Raw genomic sequence first — 27,860 nt, 5'->3', positions numbered from 1 at the left:
CCCGTCCTCTTCCTCTGTCCCCGCACATCCCCCGTCCTCTTCCTCTGTCCCCGCACATCCCCCGTCCTCTTCCTCTGTCCCCGCACATCCCCCGTCCTCTTCCTCTGTCCCCGCACATCCCCCGTCCTCTTCTTCTGTCCCCGCACATGCGTGCATCCATCTCCCCGCTTCAGGGTGCCCTTCGCTTCATTTGGAGGAGTCGGCCGAGTCACGTGTGGCGGGGACTTCTTCTGTCCCCGCACATCCCCCGTCCCCTTCCTCTGTCCCCGCACATCCCCCGTCCTCTTCCTCTGTCCCCGCACATCCCCCGTCCTCTTCCTCTGTCCCCGCACATCCCCCGTCCTCTTCCTCTGTCCCCGCACATCCCCCGTCCTCTTCCTCTGTCCCCGCACATCCCCCGTCCTCTTCCTCTGTCCCCGCACATCCCCGCTTTCCAGCGCTGCAGTGATTGGAGGTTGTGCTCTGCACATGCGTGCATCCATCTCCCGGCTTCAGGGTGCCCTTCGCTCCATTTGGAGGAGTCGGCCGAGTCACGTGTGGCGGGACCGGACAGAGACTCCGCCCCACACCACACCGAGGAGGAGCCGCTGTCACCATGAAGGGGTGAGAAAACCCGAGACACCGGAGGGGAGCGCTGAGAGGAGGTGGGGCAGTGACACCATGTGAGAGGGGAGGACACGTGTGTGCGCACGCGTGTGTATATATATATATATATATATATATATATATTTCTCCCCCCCCCCTTTTTTTTAAATCCGATTAATCAAAAAAATAATCATCCGATTAATCGATTATGAAAATAATTGTTAGTTGCAGCCCTAATCTGAAGACTCTTACCAAGAACAATCCCCTCCCCCTTTTCCAACCACTCGTCCCGATGTCATTACCCTACCGTGGAACTGGAATTAAACCATGAGTGCCAGACTTTATCAAATTTTTTTTCATACACCCTCCGGCCTCATAGGTGTGATTGTAATACGGCAGCATTGAGTTGATCAGGCCTTTCCAAAAATAAACGGTCGGAGCCCCTGCTTTTTTCCAATGCAACAGAATGGATTTTCTACCGTAGAACAACAGGGACATTCAGCATGGTTCGCATAGCCCTCGTGGGTACCGCCTCGTCTACCAGGTAGACTGCGATAGTCTTGGGGACAGGTACTTGAATCAGTTCAGAGATGCACAATGTTATGTCTTCCCAAAATTCCTGCACAAGGGGGAAGTCCCAAAAAATATGATGAACAACCGCCGGGGAGTGGGAGCATCTCCTAGTGTGCGTTTTTTTTACCGAGTTTACTAAACAGAACAGTATGAAAGGGCTTAACCCCAATCCACAACCACATTAAGTTCCATCAGACTCCTTGAATCAAGACAAATCTTTCGGAGGCTTTACGGTACCACCGACAGCCTCGTTCACATAAGTATATATATTTGTGAATGTGTGTCTCCATGTTTGTTACAAATAATCTTTCGTTTACTTTTGCGATATTACAGCACATACCCCCAAAGAATAATTTAAATTTACATTGAAGCTCGTTGACCTTTTTAAATGTTCTGTAACATATATCAAAGTAGTCCTTGACCTCTTTGAAAAGATCTGCAACAGGGCAGCATGGTAAGCAGGAAATGATACCGGACACACAAGTTAGTCATTGCAACAGATAAATATTTCAGTATCTGTAAAAGGAAAGAGGCAATTTACTAAACATGACTACAACATTTTATTGTGAAATTCTGCTTGCTGAGAAAACGGTGTATTCAGTAAATTTTTATCTTTGAAAAAAGAAAAAAAAAAAAAAAATATCAACATTAAAAAGAGGAATAAAATTAGACATCTTTAAAACACACAGATATAGCGGTGGCCAGGTTCAAACTTCGAGGAGGCAGGAGGAAAGAGGATGGAGCATTAATGGTACAGAAACAATCAGAACAAAAAGCACTGATCGCCAACGCCTGGCTGTGATAACCACTTCCTTTTCCTGTTTCTGAAACCCCATCCTGACAACGCAGGACATACAGCAGAGCCTGCAAAGCTAAAACAACCATCTGCTTTAAAACAGAGACTGCCAGCTTTTGACTCTTATGATGCAAAGGAATTGGTGGAGAGCCCGCACGCCGACGACAGCTAGAGAGACTGGGCCCGGCAAAGCAATGTACAAACATCTGAGACATATATATTTATATAGAAAGGGAAGATCAGTTTTTGTGAAGCAGAATAAAGTTTCCCCCCCAAAAAATAAAAATAAAAATAATTCTGCTGCTATGCACCCCAGAACAAGCACAAGCTTCCAGAGAGGCCAAAACAGCATTGGGCGCTGCCCTTCAACCCCCCAAAAAGAGATCCTGCAAAAAAAACAAAAAAAAAAAACAAAGAAAGAAAAAAAAAATGGCACCTGCCTACCCAACTCCTTTCAGAGTCCTAGAACACATGGCACACATGGCACAGGAGAGCAACCCTTGCTTGATAAAGGTCCTGTAGGATGGGTGGTGGAGCAGATCTCCTCACCTGTGTCCAACGTGGAGAGGACCCCGCAGAAGGTGGCACTGGCTTCCCCTTCCCCATCGTGGAGGCTTCCTCAGAATAAGGCAGTGTGGCTGACATTGAAGGAGGGGCACGCAGCTTTGGCAATGGACCCCTCGTCGGCCCACTTTGCAGGTGGGAGTTGCATTGGCAGAGAGGGGAAGCAGGTGGAGTGCATGAGGAAAAGGGGTGGTGGGGGGAGGTTGTTTCCTTTTTTGAGACTCGGTTGCATCTTAAAGCAGATTGCACGTGTTTTTCTTACGCCCTCGTTTGGCCTGTAGAGCAGCTCTTGTCGCCATCTCAAACACTTCCCGCACACCGTCCTTTGTTTTGGCAGAGCATTCCAGGTAGCCAAACGCTCCAATCCTATTAGCCATGTCTCGGCCTTCTTCTGGCTTCACTGGTTCCTGCACAAAAACGAAAGCCAGAGACAGAAACAACTGTCAACCATCTTATTTTCCTTCCCTAAATAAGAGGTATGCTAGACACGCGCATGCACAATACAGGTAACAGTGACATCATCTATGACTTAAAGAGGAGCTCCAGTCTCCCCCCCCCCCCCCCCCACTCCAAAAAAAAAAAGAAAAATCAACAGCTACAAATACTGGACACTTGTCTAGCGATGCCAGCACCTGAGCCAATTCTTCAATCAGCTTTGGGTGCAGGTGATGGCATCTTCACTAAGGGAAACAGGCAGTGAAGCCTTCAGGCAGTAGTATCCTACTGCACATGCACGAGTTGCGCTGCACGTTGTAAATTATCCTACCGTTTTCTGGGACCTGTGTCTGTCCTAGAAGGCCGCGGGGGGTTTAGGAAGAGGGGCCGGAAATACTCCTAGATTGCCGTGACGATCTTACCCAGAAGTGGGAACGGATACCTGTCAAAGCCAGGTACCCGCACCCTAAAAAGTGCCAAATGTGGCCAGTGGAGGGGGGGGGGGGAGCGAACAAGAAGAGACTCCCCTTTTGGGTGGCGCTCTGCTTTACGGGCCCCTTCACACCACAGAAACTGCTGTAATGTGTTCCAGTCCGTTTTTGATGCTTTTTGACACATTCTAGTGCAGTTCCTTGCAGTATGTTCTACTTTTGTTGACTGTACTGGAACGCACTGCAATGGTGTGAACTTTGCTATTGATATCCACTGATGGAGGAAAAATAAATAAAAAAATGCACTGAACGACACGTGCGAACCAGCTCTTAATGCATCGGGAAACATGACTTGCCCGTTACATCTTTTCTTTTTCCAGATCAAAAGCATTCCCCTCTTTCTACCTCTCGGGTCCCAGGGCCCATGCCTCTCTCCTCCTCTCGGGTCCCAGGGCCCATCCCTCTCTCCTCCTCTCGGGTCCCAGGGCCCATCCCTCTCTCCTCCTCTCGGGTCCCAGGGCCCATCCCTCTCTCCTCCTCTCGGGTCCCAGGGCCCATCCCTCTCTCCTCTTCCCGGGTCCCAGGCCCCATCCCTCTCTCCTCTTCCCGGGTCCCAGGCCCCATCCCTCTCTCCTCTTCCCGGGTCCCATCCCTCTCTCCTCTTCCCAGGTCCCATCCCTCTCTCCTCTTCCCCGGGTCCCATCCCTCTCTCCTCTTCCCCGAGTCCCATCCCTCTCTCCTCTTCCCGGGTCCCATCCCTCTCTCCTCTTCCCGGGTCCCATCCCTCTCTCCTCTTCCCCGGGTCCCATTCCTCTCTCCTCTTCCCCGGGTCCCATTCCTCTCTCCTCTTCCCCGGGTCCCATTCCTCTTGCCACCTCCCGGGTCCCATCCCTCTCTCCTTTTCCCGGTCCCATTCCTCTTGCCACCTCCCGGGTCCCAAGCCCCATCCTTTTTCCACTTCTCTTACCAGCCTACTCCTCTGGTTATGCACAATACTATCCCTCTTCCTTCCTTTAACGATTTCTTAAGAAGTATAGCATTATGATCATTTGTTTTTCACACACCTGCTTCATTTTAGCCAGCTCACGACGAGTGTGTTCATCGTTCCTCAAGTCCTTCTTGTTTCCCACCAGAATTATAGGCACATTGGGGCAAAAATGCTTCACTTCCGGAGTCCACTTCTCTGGGATATTCTCTGCACAAAACACAAAGAGAATCATTACAGTATGTTATTAAACAGCAGCTACAAAACTACAAGGAGTAACAGGAAAACAACTGTAGGGCTTCATTGGGGTGTTTGAAATAAGACCTGCCTGTATTGCCAACAGCACCTTCAGATTCACACTTCATCTTCAAGTCTCATTTTCCAGCCCAAATATTTGGTTTCTTATAGTAGGCCTGGCTCTCACTATTGCAGGTGGTTGCTTGTACGGGACTCACACCTGTTCCTGCACCTTCAACCACCCACAGCCAAAACGCGCTGCTGTTTAAAAATGCACAGGGCTGCCTTCCATTCTTAATGACCCCCCCCCATGCATCTAAAAACACAGAGCGTTTTCAGGAACCATTGGAAAATCGCATGGTGCAAAAAGCACAACTTCCCACCCACTGAGTTTTGAAAATGCCATGTACAGCTGTCCTTCTCCCCCTCCCCTGCACAGATCACCTTCTCCTACCCCGTCCACAGCTCATCCAACCTCCAAACCACAGCTCACTATCTCCACCCCCCCCCCCCACATTCCACAACTCACCTTACCATGTGCCCCTGCCCCCCCCCCCATCCACAACTCCTCTTTTTACCCTGTCAACATGTCACCTCTGCACCCCCCCCCATCCACAGGTCATCTCTCCCCCATACACACTTCACTTCTGCACCCCTATCTACAGCTCCCCCCACAACACTCTGAACAAATTTCCCTTTGCATAATCTAACCCCCCTCTGACCTCTGCAAAACATCCACAAGTTCTCCACAGCTGTCAATCTGCATTAATCGTCAGAAATCCATCCCCCCCCCCCCAGCTCTCTCACCTCTTAAGGGTTTCTTAACAGTGGTGCAGCTGCCTCCATTCTTTTAGGCAGTGCAGGCTTTTATTTTTTCTCCATCTACTGCAGTCTCATCCGTGCAGCTCCGCCTGTCATATCCGTGTAGCACAGAGCCGAGGACGACTTTCAAAGCGCTTCAATCGGCTCAGTGCCACGCAGATCTCACAGATCGGTATAGAAGCTGCCTCTGGAATCCCCCAGAACATGCAGACAGCTGCAGCATCTGGACCTGGTCCTGGGGCACCCATCAAACATATGTGGGGCACATGCCCTGGATGCCAGCGCTAGCATATAGAAGCCAGTGGAGGAAATGTGTTAAGGATATGTCTGCTGGAGTTGGCAGAATGCCGTTCCAGCAGAAAAAAAAGCCATGAGAATACCATATTCTAAAAACGTATCCAATTATGTTATTTTACAGGTACGATGGACATGTAAGAGGAAGGACTTGTTCTGTATGCTCACCCAAGCTATCAGGGCTGTCTATGGAGAAGCACATAAGAATGACATCAGTATCGGGATAGGACAGGGGTCGAAGGCGATCGTAGTCTTCCTGGCCGGCTGTATCCCACAGTGCTAGCTCCACCTGCACAAATTTAAAAGAACATGTTTTTCGGCATTTTTTAAAAATAAACTATCCAAGATAGCTAAAATACATTCACAATTCTGTTTAGAAAGCCTTGCAAATTACAGAGAATTCATTCACTGCAAAGAAGGCAACTTCAATATTCTCTTGTCTCCCTGCTCTTTTCTGTGTCACCTCCCTGTCTACAGGACTATAAACTACATCACAGTGCATTATAATAGCAATAATTATAAAAAAAATTTAAATAAAAAAATAAAATTGTAATGCTAGAGTTCCAATTTGTATCCCAAGCACTGGATGGCACCTAGAGTACTTCACCGCTACAGTAACCACCAGCATCAATAGTGCTATGCATGTTCAGGACTACACAAGCAGCCGATCAATATGGTCCCAATCACATTCTAACCCCCCTATGCTGCGAGATGGTCTCTGGGGCTGTAAGCTAACAAAATCGGGCTTAGATCATAGTTCTGTTCTGACAAAAATAAAGTTCAGGTAAGCCGGTATGCTAGCAAATTGATGAATACGGGGTTCAGAAACTGAATATAAGTTTTTTTCTAACTCGCTGTAGAATCCTTTTCTTGAAGTCCAATAAAAAGACATCTTGTGTTTCTCACCATCCGGTTTTTCTGATGCCTACAGGAGGTTTGGAAAATGGCAAACAGAAAAAAACTGAAGCCAAGCGTTGCCCCTCTGACTACCAGAATATCTGTGTGCCTCAATGGATTTTCTGGCGACTACAAAAAGGAGGGAATTTTGACGTACCTGTATATTTATTATTTTGGAGTACAGTACAGGACACAGGATTTGTGGTCATAGACTACATATGTTATATGCTTCTACCTTCAGATGACTGAACACTAGCAAAGACTTTGCTGGGAGCACCTCCATATAACCCCACCCACATCATGGGACTCCAACAGAAGGGAAGAACTTGTGTTCTGTACTATACTCCGAGATATAGAATTTACAAGCAAGTCAAAATTCCAATTCTCTTAAAGTGGATGTAAACCCTTACAAACCACTTTGACCTACAGGTAAGCCTAGATTAAGGCTTACCTGTAGGTCCAAGAAATATCTCCTAAACCTACACGGTTTAGGAGATATTTACATGAAGACAGCGGCGCGCAGGCGCACTGGGCAGGCCCGCAGCAATATGCCGCGAGTGTCTGCTCCCCTGCGCATGCGTGGGAGTGATGTCATCGCGGATCCGGCGAATCACAGCGCCGGAGCAGTGAGACCCACCAAGAAGATGGAGGCTCCGTACACAAGGGGACAGCGGTGACTTCGCTGGCTCCTGTGTCAGGTAAGTGACACATAATGGACTACTATGCGATGTGATGCGATGCATAGTAGTCCATTATGCTTTACCTTTGCAGGGAATCAAAGAGGAAGTAACACCCATCAGGGTTTACTTCCTCTTTAATCGTACAATACATCATCTGTAGTCATAGATCATGAGAGGTCCACAAGCAATTACCTGAGGAGTGGGCAACACTTTAGTAAAAACATCAGAAAACCTCACACAAGAAAGCAAGGATCAATGGGACCAAAACCTTTAGATGACATCTCGAAACAGCTGGCGGCCAAAGCTTGCAGGAGCAGAGGCCTGGAGGTCCTTTGGGAAAAACTTCCAGAAGTTATGAACAGAAAACCAGATGGCGATTTTGCAGGATGCTTGATGCTGAAAGGACCAAATAAAAACCAATAGATCTGGTGGAATGGGCTCCGATAGGGAAGAATAGAACCCTTTCTTTAAGAGCATGGAAATAAGCTGCCTGAGATATGGTGAAAAAGGAGAAGGGAACCTTCAAAAAGGGAATCCGGCTTTCAGCAAAAAAAAAAAAAAAATGTTGCAGCTAGGTAAACTCTAACTGCCCTGACCACATCCTGACAATGGAGTGAATTCTCCTTGGCATATTTAGGGGCAGGACAGAATTCTCATAGAGATGAAATAGAGACGATCTTGGGAAGGAAGGAGGGTTTCCGAAGCACTTGATTTCTATGCAAGTTAAGAAAGGGTTCTTAAAGAGGAAGTAAACCCTGATGAGTGTTATTTCCTCTTTGATTCCCTGCAAAGGTAAAGCATAATGAACTACTATGCATCGCATCGCATCGCATCGCAGTCCATTATGTGTCACTTACCTGACACTGGAGCCAGCGAAGTCACCGCTGTCCCCTTGTATACGGAGCTGTCATCTTCTTGGTGGGTCTCGCTGCTCCGGCGCTGTCATTCGGCGAAGCCGTGATTATGTCACTCCCGCGCATGCGCAGGGAGCCGCCACTCGCGGCATATCGCCGTCGACAGCGGCGCACTGTGTTTTGGCAAATATCTCCTAAACTGCGTAGGTTTAGGAGATATTACTTGGACCTACAGGTAAGCCTTAATCTAGGCTTACCTGTACGTCAAAGTGGTTTGTAAGGGTTTACATCCACTTTAAAAGAAAGGGGCACTAATTTGGAGAAACATCTGACAGAAGTAATGGCCACCAAAAAGCCCACTTTGCTGGCGAGATCCTCCAATGGGATATATTGGATCAGTTTAACCACTTCTGGGCTGCCCCACGCAGATATACTATGGGCAGGGCAGCCCTCCTGCATGAAATTACATACCTGCACATGATTTCGTGCACTGGGTCTAGGGTGCGCACGCCGCCAGTGAGCCACTCCCACTGTGATTGGAGACAGTTAGAGCCTATCAGTGGGTCCGGCTAACCCAATGTTCGCCAGTGCCTCACGATCGTTCTAAGGAGAGGCAGAATAGCGGTCTGCCTATGTAAACAAGGCAGACTGCCATTCTGTGAGAGGGGAAGATGGAGATCGTGTGTTCCTGCTAAGTAGAAACACGGATCTCTGTCTTCCCCCAGTCAAAGCATCCCCCACACTGTTAGAAAGCACTCCCTGGAGCACATTTAACCTTTTGATTGCCCCTGTTAACCCCTTCACCGCCCCCTTCCCCGGTCCCCAAAAAGTGTCACTAAGGCCGCATACACACGGGCGGACTGTCTGTCCAACTTAGTCCGCTGAAACGTGTTTCAGCGGACAGTCCGCTCGTGTGTGGGCTTCAGCGGACTTTTTCAGCGGACAGTCTGGCGGACTAAGTCTTTCGGAATTTCCCGCTCGTGAGTAGGCAAGTTGGACGGACTAAGTATGGCGCATGCTCAGAAAGGATTTACATGGCGGAAGGTTGCATTGCAGTGTATTGGACGTCGTATTTCTAGTCCCGTCGTACGTGCTGTACACGTCATCGCGCAAGCTTTCAACGGACTGTCTGTTCATCGTGTGTGGTCAAGTCCGTTCATTCAAAAGTAGGACGGACTGTCCGACGGACTTAGTTGGCCAGACAGTCCGCCCGTGTGTACGCGGCCTTAGTGTCAGATTTGTCCACTGCAATGTCGCAGTCCTGCTAAAGATAGATGATCGCCGCCAATACTAGTAAAAACAAGAAAATAAAAATTCCATAAATATATCCCATAGCTATAACCTTTGCACAAAGCAATCAAAATACGCTTACTGGGATTATTCATTTTTTACCAAAAATATGTAGCAGAATACATATTGGCCTAAATTGATGAAGAAATTCCTTTTTATTGGGTATGTTTTATAGCAGAAAGTAAAAAAATATTGTTTTTTTTTTCAAAATAGTCTTTTTTGTTGTTTATATCGCAAAAAAGACAACAAAAAATAAAAAAATTTAAAATGCAGCGGTGCTCTAATACCACCAAAAGAAAACTATTTATGGCAAAAAAGGACAAATTTTATTTGAGCACAGCGTCACATGACCGCGCAATTGTCAGTTAAAGTAACGCAGTGCCGTATCACAACAAATGGCCTGGTCACGAAGGGGGTAAAACCTTCCAAGGCTGAAGTGGTTAAAGGGAGGTCTTTGCAGAACTGAAAACACCACATTGAGATCCCAGGGAGACATATGAGGTTGAATGAGCCACAGGTATGTGTGAAACCAAAAGGTCATTGGAACAGAATGGATGGGGCAGAACCCGTCTCTTACGAGTACCAAGAGCCAGATGCTGGTTTAGACCAGATCAGATGGGAAGTAGGGCAGGAGGGAGGGAACAGAAAAATTCCCAAATTTTGATGTGTTTTCGTACTAGCTGAAGTAGGCCTTTGACACGCCATGGTAGATCTTGGGAGAAGTCGATTCACTTGCTTGGAACAAGGTGGGAATGACAGAAATACGTAATGCTCCTGCAATGCTGTTAAAGTGGTTGTAAACCCTTACAAACCACTTTGACCTACAGGTGAGCCTAGATTAAGGCCTAGATTAAGGCTTACCTGTAGGTCCAAGAAATATCTCCTAAACCTATACGGTTTAGGAGATATTTGCCCGAAGACAGGCACGGTTATCTACGGCGCATGCGCCGTAGACAGCGGCGCGCAGGCGCACTGAGAGCGGCGTTTCCAACAATGGAGCTGCCGCGCGTGTCGGCTCCCGTGCGCATGCGCGGGAGTAACGTCATCGCGGCTCCGCCGAATGACAGCGGCGGAGCTGCGAGACCCCACCGAAAAGATGGATGCGCCGGACTACAGGGGACAGCAGTGACATCGCTGGCTCCTGTGTCAGGTAAGTGACACATAATGGACTACTATGCGATGCGATGCATAGTAGTCCATTGTGCTTTGCCTTTGCAGGGAATGAAAGAGGAAGTAACACCCATCAGGGTTTACTTCCTCTTTAAAGCCAGTGACAAGTAAAGGGTCTTCTGGCAGGACGTCTGTCCGGTTTGGAAGAGGCAAAGGCTTGTCCACCAGGTGTCGTCTGTGTTCCAAGCTCTCCTAGGCCAATTGGGGGCAAAAAGGATTAACAGAATCCATTTCCTCTCCATCTTCCCGAGAAGTCAAGAGAGAAGTTTCACTAAAGGCAATGCATACAGACTAAACAGAGTCCAAGGAATCACCGGGGCATCCACCTGGAATGTCAAGGGATTCCTGGATCTGGTTACAAATGTTCATTTTCTTGTTGAATCTGGGAGGCCATGATGTCTGCAGCTGGCGTTCTCCATTTTTGACAGAGCATCTGGAAGATCTTGGGGGTGAAAGGGCAACTCCTGAGTCCAGGCATTAACAAATCCACTAGATGATCTTCTACTCCCGCTATGTAGGTAGCTGAGGGTCTCGAAACGTAGTTCTCTGCCCAGAGAATCGGGTTCACCTTCTTCAGAGCTGCCGGACTTCTCTTTCCCCAATGGCTGTTTATTTAGGCCAAAGACACAGTGTTGTCAGACTGCACCCTTCCTGGGTGATCGTAGAAGAGAAGTCCAGTGTAGGAGAGCAAGTCTTATGGCTCTTGGTTCCAGAATATTGATGGGGAGTGTTGAGAGGCTGTTGTCCCCATAGTTAGCGCCTCCCAGAGGAAGGGAAGGAAGGATTTCATGGATTTTAGGGACAAGTTGGAAATCAACAATGCAAAGGTGATTTTTGGCTGCTTAAACAGAGCTAATGGCCGATTCAGAGAAAGGATCCATTTGTCCAGTGTTGTGAGACTGTTGAGCTGGAAAGGTTTGGAGCGGAACTGAGCCTTGTCCTGAAGAAGGCTACCATGAAGCCAAGAACCCCCATGTGGAAGCGAGTTGAGGGTCTCCTGGTTGATCGGAGAGTCTGACAGCTAGACCCCAGAGAAGCAATCTTTGTCTGGGGGAGAAACATTTTATTAGCATATTATATGCCTCAGAGGCTATTGGTCATCTACCCCACATCTGATGCCCTCTGCCCACGATGTCGAAAAGAGGCCATTTTTTTCGGCATAGGACTTCCCCTTTAAGTCCATACCAGGTGACGGGGCCAGCGACGCTTCACTTGCTAGTCCCGGCTACCTGGAGCCGCGCTCAAAACGAACGGACTTTTCTCCATGCGGGAAAGTCCGTTCATTTCAAAAGTACAGCGGACTAGCACACACACGGCCGTATTGTCCACCCAACTGTGAGTCCGGTGGACAAATTTTGGTGCAAAACTACTTTCTAGGTCCGCCGGACTTTTGGGTAAAAAAAAAAGTCCGCCGGAGCCCACACACGGGCGGATTGTCCGCCGGACTTTTCCACCGGATTGTTTGATCGTGTGTACGTGGCATAAGAGAAAAGCTTGGGAACAAATGAAGAAAATTGCTGAACTGCTATGGTTACCACTGCTCAGTTTTGCAGTTATATTAAGCAGTGGTGGGCAACGCATGACATACAGGGGGGACCTTAGCTGCAGCCCCTGACATCAAAGGACCGCACATAATATTAATGCGATCTAATGCTAGTAAGGATACATATGAGAGGAAAGGATGGTGAGGGACTGTGGACAAGATACAGGTTAGGGTGCGAACATGTTGCAGAAGACAGAGACTGGAGACATGATACAAGAGGCCATCAGAATCCGCTGCTATTAACCCTTTCCACACCAATGTTTGTACTTTACTATAGACTGCTGGGGGTCCTAAAGCCACACAACAAGGGCTACAGGTTGAGTACCAGAGATGTAAAGGTAAGTCTACTCAAAGGGATCATTTAGTTGTGGTTTAAACCTGTTAAGCTGAGTCTGAGGCAGGGTTTTTTTTTTTTTATATGTCCAAGAGCAAAATCTCCCTGCCATTGTTCTTGACTGTATTCCTCCCCACTGGGGAGCTTTGGGCATTCATACCAACCTTTGTGTTCTGGCTCCAGTATATAACCTAATGTAATAATAAAAATAATAATAAATAATCTAGGAGGGATGGGGGCTCACAATGACAAAAGCAGCTGGGAACTCAGCACAGTGATCTCACCAATAGCATTCCTGAGAGATTAAAAAAAAAAAAAAATAATAATAATAAAAAAAACACCTCAGGTGATTTAAAGAGGAAATCCACCCAAAAGAGGACATTTTATCAGGTACCCGCTCCCACTTCCAACCGGATCGCCTAGGCCAATGTTTCTCAACTCCAGTCAACAAGTCTCTCTCCCCCCCCCCCCCCCCCCCAACAGGTCATGGTTTCAGGATTTCCCTCCGATGAAACGGCTGTGGTAATTACTAAAGCCGCGTACACACAGGCGGACTGTATGGCCAACTTAGTCCGTCAGACAATCCGACGGACAGTCCGTCCTACTTTCGAATGAATGGACTTGACCACACACGATGAACAAACAGTAAATAGGACGTCCAATACACAGCAATGCAACCTTCCGCCGTGTAAATCCTTTCTGAGCATGCGCCATACTTAGTCCGTCCAATTAGCCTACTCACGAGCGGATTGTCCGCTGAAACCAAAGTACGACGGACAATATTACAGAAATTCCGAAATACTTAGTCCGCCAGACTGCACGCTGAAAAAGTCCGCTGAAGCCCACACACGAGCGGACTGTCCGCTGAAATGTGTTTCGATGGACTAAGTTGGCCAGACAGTCCGCCCGTGTGTACGCGGCTTTAGGCAGTGAAACTGAACAAATCACCTGTGCAAAATAATGGAAAGCCTGAAAAGAGGACCTGTTGGGTAAGTTTGCACCGATACTGGTATCGGTGCCGATACAGAGTATTTGCACAAGTAACGGTACTCGTGCAAATGCATTGATACTTAAAACCGAAACTTTCAGGCTCGGTTCTCTGAGCGGTCAGCGGGTCTCCCCAGTGTAAGCCCCCGTACACACGGTCATAGATTCCGTCAGAATGTGTCCTATCGGACCGTGTTGCCGGATAATCCGACTGTGTGTGGTCTGCATTGGACTGTTTCCGTCTGAATATCCGTCGGACCAAATTTTCAAACTTGCTAGAAATATTTTCCGACAAACTGGTCCGATGGGACATACTCCGATCATGTGTAGAGAATTCCGATCGGACAAAGTGCCACGCATGCTCAGATCAAATTCCTACACCAAAGCTATTGGCTACTAGCCTGAACGTAGTCCCGTCGTAACGAAATAACGTCATCACGTTCTGAATGATCGGATTTTCCGACAACTTTGTCCGACCCGTGTGTATGCAACAGTTTTGGACAAGATCCGATGGACAAAAACCGACGGATTTGGTTGTCGGAATCTCCGACCGTGTGTACAAGGGCTTAAAGTAGTCCAGTAATTGGAGCTGTTAAAAAAAAATAAAAAATAAAAGCAGCGGGCATTGCTTATTAACAACAATACTCAGCCCTGAAACACTAAAATAAAAAGAAACATTGGGGGTTATTTACTAAAGGAAACTCCACTTTGCACTACAAGTGCACATGGAAGTGAAGTCGCTGTAGATCCGAGGGGGACATGCAAGGAAAATAAAAAAACAGCTTTTTAGCTTGCACATGATTGGATGTTAAAATCAGCAGAGCTTCCCCTCATTTCAGATCTACCTCTCAGATTTACAGCAACTGCACTTCCAAGTGCACTTGCAGCGCAAAGTGGATTTGCCGTTCATAAATAACCTCCATTGCTTCTTTTTGTATATTTCTGTTTCTTCATCTGCAGATCAAAGGGATTAACAAATGTTCATCTGTTTAACCGCTTTATAACCCTTAATTTACTCTAATCAGCCTTACTTAACTCCCTATTCTCCTCCATTTAATTATTATTTTGCTGCTTTTTTTTTCTTTTGTTCACGTCTATTTTATAAACAATTAAAAAAACTTTTCTTTTTTTTTTGTTTGCTTTTTTAGTGAATAATAATTTTACACATATATATATTAACATATATTTACACATTTTACATTGAAAAAACACAAAAATAAAAATAAAAAATCTATTTATTTAATTTGTAAATAACTTATCAATGCTTTGCACCATTGCTGACAGCTGAAGTTAAAACAAAACAGTTGGGGTCTGTATCGGTAATTGATATTGGCAGTACAAAAAAAAAAGAAGTCTTGGTACTTGTACTCATTGTAAAAAAAAAAAAAAATGGTATCGGTGCATCCCTACTGTTGGGGGGACTTGTGAACTGGAGTTGAGAAACATCAGCCTAGGCGACCTGAGCAGCAGAAGTTCCCCTCCCCCCATGTCCAAGACTGTGGAACCATTTACAATGCGCAGCGTGGCTCGTGTATGTGCAGTGGGCACCTGTCTGGGAAGCAGCAAGCTGTCACCGGAGGGTGCCAACAGTTAGGAACACGGTCCTCGGTGCCGCCACGGCAGGTGAGCAGTGCTGGATCCTTGTACTGGTCAGTGTCTAATTATTAAAAAAGTCAGCAGCTACAGTTTTTGTACCTGCTAAGAAAAGCACATCTTTAACGCTCCAGCATCCACCAAACACTGAATTATCTCATTTAAAGGGGCAGTCCACAAAGAATTGATAACGACTTCTCCTCTCCCTCAGGCTAACCTTCTGCTGCTGCTCTAGTACCTACCAAGCTGACATAAAGTGTGTGATAACAGATGAATAAACTGTATAATAGGAGCACATGATCACACATCCAAAATACATCAACTATCACTGGTCAAAAAGCTAAAGAAAGTGCCCCCCTCCTGACTCTCCTTCAGCACCAGGGTCTATAACAAGACAACAGGTGCCTTTAACCACTTGAGATCCACGCTATAGCCAAATGACGGCTACAGCGCAGATCTCCTTTTCCGGGACTACGTCAATAGACGTCGTCCCGTGCACGAGCGCCCTGCGCGCCCCCTGAGGATCGGCGAGTCTACGAGACTCGCCTGATCACCGATCCGTGCAAGGGGTCGATCCCGACCCCTTATCACGTGATCAGCTGTCAGCCAATGACAGCTGATCATGTGATATAACGGAGCTGGTAATCGGCTATTATTCCTCCTCGCGCTGACAGCGCGAGGAGAAAAAAAAAAGCCGATCACCGGCGGCTGTGATCGGGACATCAGTCCCGATCATGGCCAGCCCTGCTAGTGCCCACCTGCCCCCTGCCAGTGCCACATTAAAAAAAGTAAGTGCCCCCCGTCAGTGCCCATAGTGCCACCCAGCAGTGCCCACAGTGAAACCCAGCAGTGCCACCCAGCAGTGCCCACAATCTGAATCAACAAAGGTGCTGCACCCCAGTGCCACATATCCGTGCCCATCAGTGTCATCTACCAGTGCCCAGCAGTGCCGCCCATCAGAGCCACCTATCAGTGCCCATCAGTCCCATCTATCAGTGGTACCTATCAGTGCCCATCCGTGCCACCCATCCATGCCACCTTATCCCATCTTTGCCCATCAGTGCCGCCTTATCTGTGCCCATCGGTGCCGCCTTATCTGTGCCTATCAGTGCCCACCAATGCAGCCCATCAGTGCAGCCCATCAGTGCCCACCAGTGCAGCCCATCAGTGCCACCTCATCAGCGCACTTCGATGAAGGAGAAAAATGACCTGTTTGCAAAATTTTATAACAAACTATTAAACGTGATTTTTTTTTTGCATCTTTTTTTGTTTGTTTAGCAAAAAATAAAACTCCGAGCTGTAATTAAATACCACCAAAAGAAATCTCTATTTGTGGGAAAAAAATGATAAAAATTTCATTTGGATACAGTGTTGTATGACCGCGTAATTGTCATTCAAAGTGCATCAGCGCTGAAAGCTGAAAATTGGTCTGGGCAGGAGGGGGGTTTAAGTGCCCAGTAAGCAAGTGGTTAAACGAGGCCCCAACCCCCACATCTTTCCTTACCTGTTTGGAATCAACTTCGATGTCGGCGACGTAATTCTCAAACACGGTGGGCACATAGACTTCGGGGAACTGATCCTTGCTGAACACGATGAGCAGACAGGTCTTCCCGCAAGCTCCATCTCCAACAATCACAAGCTTTTTACGTATGGCAGCCATTACTGCAGGTAGAGAGGGAAAAGCAATCATACAGAGGAAGTACAAAGAGGAAACAAGTAAAGCTGGCCAATAACTGCACCAAAGGAAAACTAGCACCCAATCAGCTTGCGGTCTATCTTCCCCTCACTCGTCTCCATGTCAGGCCAGGGACAGGGATCGCCGTGACACGGACCCGGCTCCTAACTTTTTTAGCTGGCTCCTAGATTCCAAGCCCTGCATTAACTGCTTCTCGACCAGCCGCCGCAGTTATCCTGCAGCAGGTTGGCTGCCCTGGGCGAGCCGTTGTATCTGTATGTTGGCCGCTTTAAGAGCTCTAAGGGGCGTACCGATGAAGCCGATGCGCGTGCCTGGTGGTCGCGCTGTCTGCCGGGCCCCCCCGCGATCGCTCCAGGAGACAGAACGGAGGTCTGTCAATGTAAACAGACAGATCTTCATTCTGTCAGGAGAGAGGAGACATATCTGCCAAGTATGAACAGCGATCAGTCTCCTCTGCCCAGGCAGTCCCATCCCCCCCACAACTAGAAACACTCCCTAGGACACACATTCAACCCCTTGATCAATATACGCTCATTGCGATTTTTGACCAAAAATATGTAGAAGAATATATATCAGCCTAAACTGAGGAAGCAATTTGTTTTTTTGAGGATATTTATCATAGCAAAAAAATTTTTTTTTTTTTCAAAAGTGTTTTTTTTTTGTTGTTTATAGCACAATAAATAAATAAATAAATCGCAGAGGTGATCAAATACCACCAAAAAAAAAGCTCTATTTGTGGGAAAAAGCAAGACGTCAATTTTGTTTTTGTACAATGTCACACGACCGCGCAATTGTCGGTTAAAACGACGCAGTGCCGTATCGCAAAACATTGCCTAGTCAATAAGGGGCAGAAGTGGTTAATGTCTAAACCGCTGGCAACAAAAGTCAGTACACCCCTAAGTGAAAATCTCCAAATTGGGCCCAATTAGCCATTTTCCCTCCCCCGTGTCATGTGACTCGTTAGTGTTACAAGGTCTCAGGTGTGAATGGGGAGCAGGTGTGTTAAATTTTGTGTTATCGCTCTCACTCTCTCATACTGGTCACTGGAAGTACAACATGGCACCTCATGGCAAAGAACTCTCTGAGGATCTGAAGATAAGAATTGTCGCTCTACATAAAGATGGCCTAGGCTATAAGAAGATTGCCAAGACCCTGAAACTGAGCTGCAGCACGGTGGCCAAGTCCATACAGCGGTATAACAGGACAGGTTCCCCTCAGAACAGGCCTCGCCATGGTCCACCAAAGAAGTTGAGGTCACGTGCTCAGCGTCATATCCAGAGGTTGTCTTTGGGAAATAGACTTATGAGTGCTGCCAGCATTGCTGCAGAGATTGTAGGGGTGGGGGGTCAGCCTGTCAGTGCTCAGACCATACACTGCACACTGCATCAAATTGGTCTGCATGGCTGTCCCCCCAGAAGGAAGCCTCTTCTAAAGATGATGCACAAGAAAGACCACAAACAGTTTGCTGAAGACAAGCAGACTAAGGAGATGGATTACTGGAACCATGTCCTGTGCTCTGATGAGACCAAGATAAAGGTATTTGGTGTCAGATGGTGTCAGGCGTGTGTGGGGGCAACCAGGTGAGGAGGACAAAGACAAGTGTGTCTTGTCTACAGTCAGGCATGGTGGTGGGGGTGTCATGGTCTGGGGGCTGCATGAGTGCTGCCGGCACTGGGGGGCTACAGATCATTGAGGGGACCATGAATTAGAGGTTGACCCATACGGGTTTTTCTCTGGCCGATGCCGATATTTAGAAATCATGGCGGCCGATATATGATGCCGATTTTTTTTATCCCCCTTCATCTCATAAAACCTAACAGACACCTTTCCCACTGGGGTGTTTTTTTTAGGCGCTTTTGGGCTAAAAATAGCGCCTGTAAAGTGCCTGCAAAAAGGCTCCCCTGCAGTCTGTATGGAAGCCCCGAGTGCTGTCACACTGAGGCGACGCGCTGGCAGGATGTTAAAAAAAAAAAGTCCTGCGAGCAGCACGTTTGGAGTGGTGTATATACCCCTCCCCCCACCACTCCTGCCCATTGAAATGAATGGGCACCGCTGCCGGAGCACCTGCAATGCGATTTGGCAGCGGTGCTTCACGGGCGCATTTAACCTCTTCCTCGGCCGCTAGCTGCGTTATATGCGCCCCACTAGCAGCCGAATAGCACCGCTAAAATGACGGTAAAGAGCCATTAAAACTAGCAACATTTTACCATCAACGCCTCCCCCGCTCCAGTGTGAAAGCAGCCTATAAAATAAATACAGGTAGTCAAAACTTTTGGACGAAAAAAAAAAAAATTTGCTAACTTTACTGTTTTAGGTTTTTTTTTTTTTTAAATCATTTAGTGTATTTTTTTCCCCCAAAAAAATGCATTTGAAAGACCTCTGTGCAAATGCCGTGTGACATAAAATGTTGCAACAACCGCTATTTTATTCCCTAGGATCTCTGCTAAAAAATATATATTAGTGATGCACCGAAATTTCGGCCGCCGAAACATATCGGCCGAAAATGCCCTTTTCGGCAATTTGCCGAAAGAGAAAAACGCCCGATAATGGAGCCGAAAATGGGGCGTGGCCTGGGTGGGGGCGGGGCTCCGCCCCCGCCCTGGTGACGCCCATCATGGGGGGTGTGAAGCGCAAGAGAGCCACCTCTGCCGCTTGTTGGATCACAGCGCCGGGAACATCACAGCTTTCATTTCAATTGCTGTGTGTTCCCGGCCGCGCACCGTCACACGCAGCCCCTCCCCCTTGTCCGGGCACTTTGATAGACAGATCATCCGCAGGATTGGACGGATGATCTGTCTATCAAAGTGCCCGGACAAGGGGGAGGGGCTGCGTGTGACAGCGCGCGGCCGGGAACACACAGCAATTGAAATGAAAGCTGTGATGTTCCCGGCGCTGTGATCCAACAAGCGGCGGAGGCGGCTCTCTTCCCTACACAGGCTGGCTGCAACAAAAGGGGACACACAGGCTGGCTGCAAAGGGGGGACACACAGGCTGGCTGCAACAAAAGGGGACACACAGGCTGGCTGCAACAAAAGGGGACACACAGGCTGGCTGCAACAAAAGGGGACACACAGGCTGGCTGCAACAAAAGGGGACACACAGGCTGGCTGCAAAGGGGGGACACACAGGCTGGCTGCAAAGGGGGGACACACAGGCTGGCTGCAAAGGGGGGACACACAGGCTGGCTGCAAAGGGGGGACACACAGGCTGGCTGTAAAGGGGGGACACACAGGCTGGCTGTAAAGGGGGACACACACGCTGGCTGCAAAGGGGGACACGCTGGCTGCAAAGGGGGACACGCTGGCTGCAAAGGGGGACACGCTGGCTGCAAAGGGGGACACGCTGGACACAAGGGGACACGCTGGACACAAGGGGACACGCTGGACACAAGGGGACACGCTGGACACAAGGGGACACGCTGGCCGCAAAAGGGGACACAAGGGGACACACTGGCCGCAAAAGGGGACACAAGGGGACACACTGGCCGCAAAAGGGGACACACTGGATGCAAAAGGGGACACACTGGATGCAAAAGGGGACACACTGGATGCAAAAGGGGACACACTGGATGCAAAAGGGGACACACTGGATGCAAAAGGGGACACACTGACTGCAAAAGGGGACACACTGGATGCAAAAGGGGACACACTGGATGCAAAAGGGGACACACTGGATGCAAAAGGGGACACAAGGGGACACACTGGATGCAAAAGGGGACACAAGGGGACACACTGGATGCAAAAGGGGACACAAAGGGACACACTGGATGCAAAAGGGGACACAAGGGGACACACTGGATGCAAAAGGGGACACACTGGATGCAAAAGGGGACACAAGGGGACACACTGGATGCAAAAGGGGACACAAGGGGACACACTGGATGCAAAAGGGGACACAAGGGGACACACTGGATGCAAAAGGGGACACAAAGGGACACACTGGCCTGCAATGGGGGACACTGGCCTGCAATGGGGGACACTGGCCTGCAATGGGGGATGCCTCCTGTACCACGTCCTCTGTCTCTGACCATCTCCTGTACCGTGTCCCCAGTCTCTGACCACCTCCTGTACCGTGTCCCCAGTCTCTGACCACCTCCTGTACCGTGTCCCCAGTCTCTGACCACCTCCTGTACCGTGTCCCCAGTCTCTGACCACCTCCTGTACCATGTCCCCAGTCTCTGACCACCTCCTGTACCATGTCCCCAGTCTCTGACCACCTCCTGAACCATGTCCCCAGTCTCTGACCACCTCCTGTACCATGTCCCCAGTCTCTGACCACCTCCTGAACCATGTCGCCAGTCTCTGACCACCTCCTGTACCATGTCCCCAGTCTCTGACCACCTCCTGTACCATGTCCCCAGTCTCTGACCACCTACTGTACCATGTCCCCAGTCTCTGGCCACCTCCTGTACCATGTCCCCAGTCTCTGACCACCTCCTGAACCATGTCGCCAGTCTCTGACCACCTCCTGTACCATGTCCCCAGTCTCTGACCACCTCCTGTACCATGTCCCCAGTCTCTGACCACCTCCTGAACCATGTCGCCAGTCTCTGACCACCTCCTGTACCATGTCCCCAGTCTCTGACCACCTCCTGTACCATGTCCCCAGTCTCTGACCACCTACTGTACCATGTCCCCAGTCTCTGACCACCTACTGTACCATGTCCCCAGTCTCTGGCCACCTCCTGTATAAAAATATTTTTTAAAAACAGTCATTTTCGGTATCGGTTTCGGTTTTCGGCCTAGTGTATTTTTCATTTTCGGTATCGGTTTCGGCACCAAAAAACCCATTCGGTGCATCCCTAATATATATATATATATAATTTTGGGGGGTCTAAGTGATTTTCTGGCAGAAAATACAGGATTTTTACTTGTAAGCAACAAATGTCAGAGAAGATTTAGTCTTTAAATGGTTAAACTGATAACTCTACACACAGAGATGATTTCATTCAGAAGTATAAACATTTGTATCTTTTTGTTCTTTTCTTGGCAGAGCCCAGAGAGGAGGAAAGTCTCTTCTATGACGACTCCGGCAACTTACACTGACTTCTATTACAGAAATCATTTCTAAGTCCCGCTATTCTAAATCGGCCTTTTTATCAGCACAATTGGCCGATGCCGATTAATTAAAAAAACGGCAAATATCGGCCAATATATCGGTCGACCTCTACCATGAATGCCAACATGTACTGTGACATACTGAAGCAGAGCATGACCCCCCTCCCTTCAGAGACTGGACCGCAGGGCAGTATTCCAACATGATAACCACCCCAAACACACCTCCAACACCACCACTGCCTTGCTAAAGAAGCTGAGGGTGAAGGTGATGGACTGGCCAAGCATGTCTCCAGACCTAAACCCTATTGAGCATCTGTGGGGCATCCTCAAACAGGTGGAGGAGGGGAAGGTCTACAACATCCACCAGCTCTGTGATGTCATCATGGGGGAGGGGAAGAGGACTCCAGTGACAACCTGTGAAGATCTGGTGACCTCCATGCCCAAGAGGGTGAAGGCAGTGCTGGAAAATAATGGCGGCCACACAAAACATTGACACTTTGGGCCCAATTTGAAGATTTTCACTTAGGGGTGTACTGACTTTTGTTGCCAGCGGTTTAGACATTAATGGCTGTGTGTTGAGTTATTTTGAGGGGACAGGAAATTTACACTGTTATACAAGCTGTACACTCACTACTTTACATTGTAGACAAGTGTCATTTCTTCAGTGTTGTCACATGAAAAGAGAGGAGAAAATATTTACACAAATGTCACGGAGGGGTGTACTTACTTTTGTCAGATACTGTATATGGAGAGAGTGGTGATGTGACACCTGTAGTATATAATGTATATGGAGATTGGTGATGTCACACCTGTAGTATATAATGTATATGGAGATTGGTGATGTCACACCTGTAGTATATAATGTATATGGAGATCGGTGATGTCACAACTGTAGTATATAATGTATATGGAGAGATCGGTGATGTCACACCTGTAGTATATAATGTATATGGAGAGTGGTGATGTCACACCTGTAGTATATAATGTATATGGAGAGTGGTGATGTCACACCTGTAGTATATAATGTATATGGAGAGATCGGTGATGTCACACCTGTAGTATATAATGTATATGGAGAGTGGTGATGTCACACCTGTAGTATATAATGTATATGGAGATCGGTGATGTCACACCTGTAGTATATAATGTATATGGAGAGATCGGTGATGTCACACCTGTAGTATATAATGTATATGGAGAGTGGTGATGTCACACCTGTAGTATATACTGTATATGGAGAGATTGGTGATGTCACACCTGTAGTATATAATGTATATGGAGAGTGGTGATGTCACACCTGTAGTATATAATGTATATGGAGAGAGTGGTGATGTCACACCTGTAGTATATAATGTATATGGAGAGTGGTGATGTCACACCTGTAGTATATAATGTATATGGAGAGTGGTGATGTCACACCTGTAGTATATAATGTATATGGAGAGTGGTGATGTCACACCTGTAGTATATAATGTATATGGAGAGTGGTGATGTCACACCTGTAGTATATAATGTATATGGAGATCGGTGATGTCACAACTGTAGTATATAATGTATATGGAGAGTGGTGATGTCACACCTGTAGTATATAATGTATATGGAGAGTGGTGATGTCACAACTGTAGTATATAATGTATATGGAGAGTGGTGATGTCACACCTGTAGTATATAATGTATATGGAGAGTGGTGATGTCACACCTGTAGTATATAATGTATATGGAGAGATCGGTGATGTCACACCTGTAGTATATAATGTATATGGAGAGTGGTGATGTCACACCTGTAGTATATAATGTATATGGAGATCGGTGATGTCACACCTGTAGTATATAATGTATATGGAGAGTGGTGATGTCACACCTGTAGTATATAATGTATATGGAGAGTGGTGATGTCACACCTGTAGTATATAATGTATATGGAGAGTGGTGATGTCACACCTGTAGTATATAATGTATATGGAGAGTGGTGATGTCACACCTGTAGTATATAATGTATATGGAGATCGGTGATGTCACACCTGTAGTATATAATGTATATGGAGAGTGGTGATGTCACACCTGTAGTATATAATGTATATGGAGAGTGGTGAGGTCACACCTGTAGTATATAATGTATATGGAGAGTGGTGATGTCACACCTGTAGTATATAATGTATATGGAGAGATCGGTGATGTCACACCTGTAGTATATAATGTATATGGAGAGATCGTGATGTCACACCTGTAGTATATAATGTATATGGAGATTGGTGATGTCACACCTGTAGTATATACTGTATATGGAGAGATCGGTGATATCACACCTGTAGTATATAATGTATATGGAGATTGGTGATGTCACACCTGTAGTATATACTGTATATGGAGAGATCGGTGATATCACACCTGTAGTATATAATGTATATGGAGAGAGTGGTGATGTCACACCTGTAGTATATAATGTATATGGAGAGTGATGTCACACCTGTAGTATATAATGTATATGGAGAGTGGTGAGGTCACACCTGTAGTATATAATGTATATGGAGAGATCGGTGATGTCACACCTGTAGTATATAATGTATATGGAGAGTGGTGAGGTCACACCTGTAGTATATAATGTATATGGAGAGTGGTGAGGTCACACCTGTAGTATATAATGTATATGGAGAGATCGGTGATGTCACACCTGTAGTTTATAATGTATATGGAGAGATCGTGATGTCACACCTGTAGTATATAATGTATATGGAGATTGGTGATGTCACACCTGTAGTATATACTGTATATGGAGAGAGTGGTGATATCACACCTGTAGTATATAATGTATATGGAGAGAGTGGTGATGTCACACCTGTAGTATATAATGTATATGGAGAGTGGTGATGTCACACCTGTAGTATATAATGTATATGGAGAGTGGTGATGTCACACCTGTAGTATATAATGTATATGGAGAGTGGTGATGTCACACCTGTAGTATATACTGTATATGGAGAGATCGGTGATATCACACCTGTAGTATATAATGTATATGGAGAGTGGTGATGTCACACCTGTAGTATATAATGTATATGGAGATCGGTGATATCACACCTGTAGTATATAATGTATATGGAGAGATCGGTGATATCACACCTGTAGTATATAATGTATATGGAGAGATCGGTGATATCACACCTGTAGTATATAATGTATATGGAGATCGGTGATGTCACACCTGTAGTATATAATGTATATGGAGAGAGTGGTGATGTCACACCTGTAGTATATAATGTATATGGAGAGTGGTGATATCACACCTGTAGTATATAATGTATATGGAGAGTGGTGATGTCACACCTGTAGTATATAATGTATATGGAGAGTGGTGATGTCACACCTGTAGTATATACTGTATATGGAGAGTGGTGATGTCACACCTGTAGTATATAATGTATATGGAGAGTGGTGATGTCACACCTGTAGTATATAATGTATATGGAGAGTGGTGATGTCACACCTGTAGTATATAATGTATATGGAGAGATCGTGATGTCACACCTGTAGTATATAATGTATATGGAGAGATCGGTGATGTCACACCTGTAGTATATAATGTATATGGAGAGTGGTGAGGTCACACCTGTAGTATATAATGTATATGGAGAGTGGTGATGTCACACCTGTAGTATATAATGTATATGGAGAGTGGTGATGTCACACCTGTAGTATATAATGTATATGGAGAGTGGTGATGTCACACCTGTAGTATATACTGTATATGGAGAGATCGGTGATGTCACACCTGTAGTATATAATGTATATGGAGAGATCGGTGATGTCACACCTGTAGTATATAATGTATATGGAGAGTGGTGATGTCACACCTGTAGTATATAATGTATATGGAGAGTGGTGATGTCACACCTGTAGTATATAATGTATATGGAGAGTGGTGATGTCACACCTGTAGTATATAATGTATATGGAGAGTGGTGATGTCACACCTGTAGTATATACTGTATATGGAGAGATCGGTGATGTCACACCTGTAGTATATAATGTATATGGAGAGATCGGTGATGTCACACCTGTAGTATATAATGTATATGGAGAGATCGGTGATGTCACACCTGTAGTATATAATGTATATGGAGATCGGTGATGTCACACCTGTAGTATATAATGTATATGGAGATCGGTGATGTCACACCTGTAGTATATAATGTATATGGAGATCGGTGATGTCACACCTGTAGTATATAATGTATATGGAGATCGGTGATGTCACACCTGTAGTATATAATGTATATGGAGATCGGTGATGTCACACCTGTAGTATATAATGTATATGGAGAGAGTGGTGATGTCACACCTGTAGTATATAACGTATATGGAGAGTGGTGATGTCACACCTGTAGTATATAATGTATATGGAGAGTGGTGATGTCACACCTGTAGTATATAATGTATATGGAGAGATCGGTGATGTCACACCTGTAGTATATAATGTATATGGAGAGTGGTGATGTCACACCTGTAGTATATACTGTATATGGAGAGTGGTGATGTCACACCTGTCGTATATACTGTATATGGAGAGTGGTGATGTCACACCTGTAGTATATACTGTATATGGAGTTCGGTGATGTCACACCTGTCGTATATACTGTATATGGAGTTCGGTGATGTCACACCTGTAGTATATAATGTATATGGAGAGTGGTGATGTCACCTTTGTATTATAGATTGGGTGACACCGCTGCTCGGTAATCCCCTCTGGTGTCACCTGGAGGTGTTGGGATAGGTCGGGTGATGGGGTGTAATTGGGGTGACGTCACACGTCTCTGGGTTGGAGGTGATGACTGCAGCACATAGTTTGTAGGGGTGTCATCCTCTGCCCCTCCCCCATGCCCCGCCCTCAGACGTCATCGAGAACTTTTGGCTTCACATTCAACCGGAAGTCCGGAAATAACAGGCCGCCGCCGTCCCGGACATTCCAATCCCTCCACCTGTGTCCCCATTGACGTCATACCCCCTCCTATGACGTTACGGCGCCCTCGAGCGGGAAACACCCGAAACCTGCGCACCCGGGTCACCCGAGTGGGCTCCTCTCCGCCGCGCAGTGCCCGTGACTGGCACAGGACGGGGAACACTCGGATTGAGCCCGTGTTTCCGGGGAGAGAATCCGCTTACCGTCAGCTCTATCCCGCTGCTTCCACCCGTCCGACCAGCTGTGACGTGTCCAGCGTCCCGCCCCGCCCGCCAATCGCAGCCTGTACCGCCCCAAACTGACAGACCCAGAAGCCAATGGCGAGGGCCAGAGCGCGAGCGTACGACTGACAGGAAGAGGGCGGGGCTAACGCCTCGAAGACACCAATCCAAAGCCTGACAGACCCGCCAGTCCCGATGGGTTTTGGGCGGCGACGTCAAAGGAAAGCGCCGGTCAGGTGACCCGCGCCATGTTGGAATGTGAAAGTCGTCTATAGGAAGCAGTAGGGCCGGTGTCTTGTCAAATAGGGTCCTCCATCGGATGCTGTCCTCTGCGTACTGCGCATGCGCAGTACACAGGAGCACAGATTCCGAAAATTGCCGAGGACGAACGGCGCCTGCGCCGTGAGTCCAGGTTCTATCCCCACTATCCAAGTGGACATAGAGTTAGAATAAAAAAGAGCCGAGCGCAGCGAGGCCGAGCCCGAAGCGTGGCGAGCGAAGCTCGCCCGCGAGGGGCCCTCTAAAATTCTAAACCCTATGTCCGCTTGGATAGTGGGGCTACCTCCTCCACTCACGGCGCAGGCGCCGTTCAGCTTCGGAGATTTTCCGAAGCTTCGTCTGCTCCGTACTGCGCATGCGCAGTACGGAGCGGACACATATGGATGGCCGGACTCTATTAGGCAGAACACCGGGCCTGGTGGTGAAGCGGCGAAGAGTCCTGACAGGGTGGAGTCACTTCACTCCCATTTCTTTGCTGAGCAAAATGCAAACAGCAGTCGCTGGAAAACACCCATGGCGGCTCCTGGCCTTTCCTTCTGGAAATGCCGGTTGCCTGGCTATCATCTTTTCACACATGAAT

General features: G+C 47.3%; 1 protein-coding gene across 1 annotated transcript; it reads right to left on the bottom strand.

Annotated features, from left to right (window-relative positions):
- Positions 1–1,694: 1,694 nt before the first annotated feature.
- LOC143986494 (transforming protein RhoA-like) lies at positions 1,695–27,148 on the bottom strand. The gene is made up of 5 exons (XM_077484836.1): positions 26,984–27,148; positions 16,575–16,732; positions 5,891–6,011; positions 4,449–4,579; positions 1,695–2,925 (listed from the first exon to the last, which is right to left on the bottom strand). The coding sequence occupies exons 2-5, from the start codon at positions 16,728–16,730 to the stop codon at positions 2,752–2,754; spliced, it is 582 nt and encodes a 193-aa protein (XP_077340962.1). The 5' UTR covers positions 16,731–16,732; positions 26,984–27,148; the 3' UTR covers positions 1,695–2,751.
- Between the last annotated feature and the right edge of the window lie 712 nt (positions 27,149–27,860).

This window comes from Lithobates pipiens, unplaced genomic scaffold, assembly GCF_037356315.1.
Source record: "Lithobates pipiens isolate NorthernLeopardFrog02 unplaced genomic scaffold, aLitPip1_a1.2 Scaffold_166, whole genome shotgun sequence".
NCBI classification, from domain to species: domain Eukaryota; kingdom Metazoa; phylum Chordata; class Amphibia; order Anura; family Ranidae; genus Lithobates; species Lithobates pipiens.
The sequence above is the reverse complement of the archived record's forward strand: the minus strand, read 5'-3'. Positions and strand labels throughout refer to the sequence as shown.

Bases quoted from the DNA above. Each gene is read 5' to 3' on its own strand.
- LOC143986494 (XM_077484836.1), bottom strand. From the start codon at position 16,730: ATGGCTGCCATACGTAAAAAGCTTGTGATTGTTGGAGATGGAGCTTGC. The intron at 6,012-16,574 runs GTAAGGAAAGAT...AAATTTGTGCAG, and splicing joins TCGAAGTTGATTCCAAACAG to GTGGAGCTAGCACTGTGGGA. The intron at 4,580-5,890 runs GTGAGCATACAG...TGTTTTGTGCAG, and splicing joins AGACAGCCCTGATAGCTTGG to AGAATATCCCAGAGAAGTGG.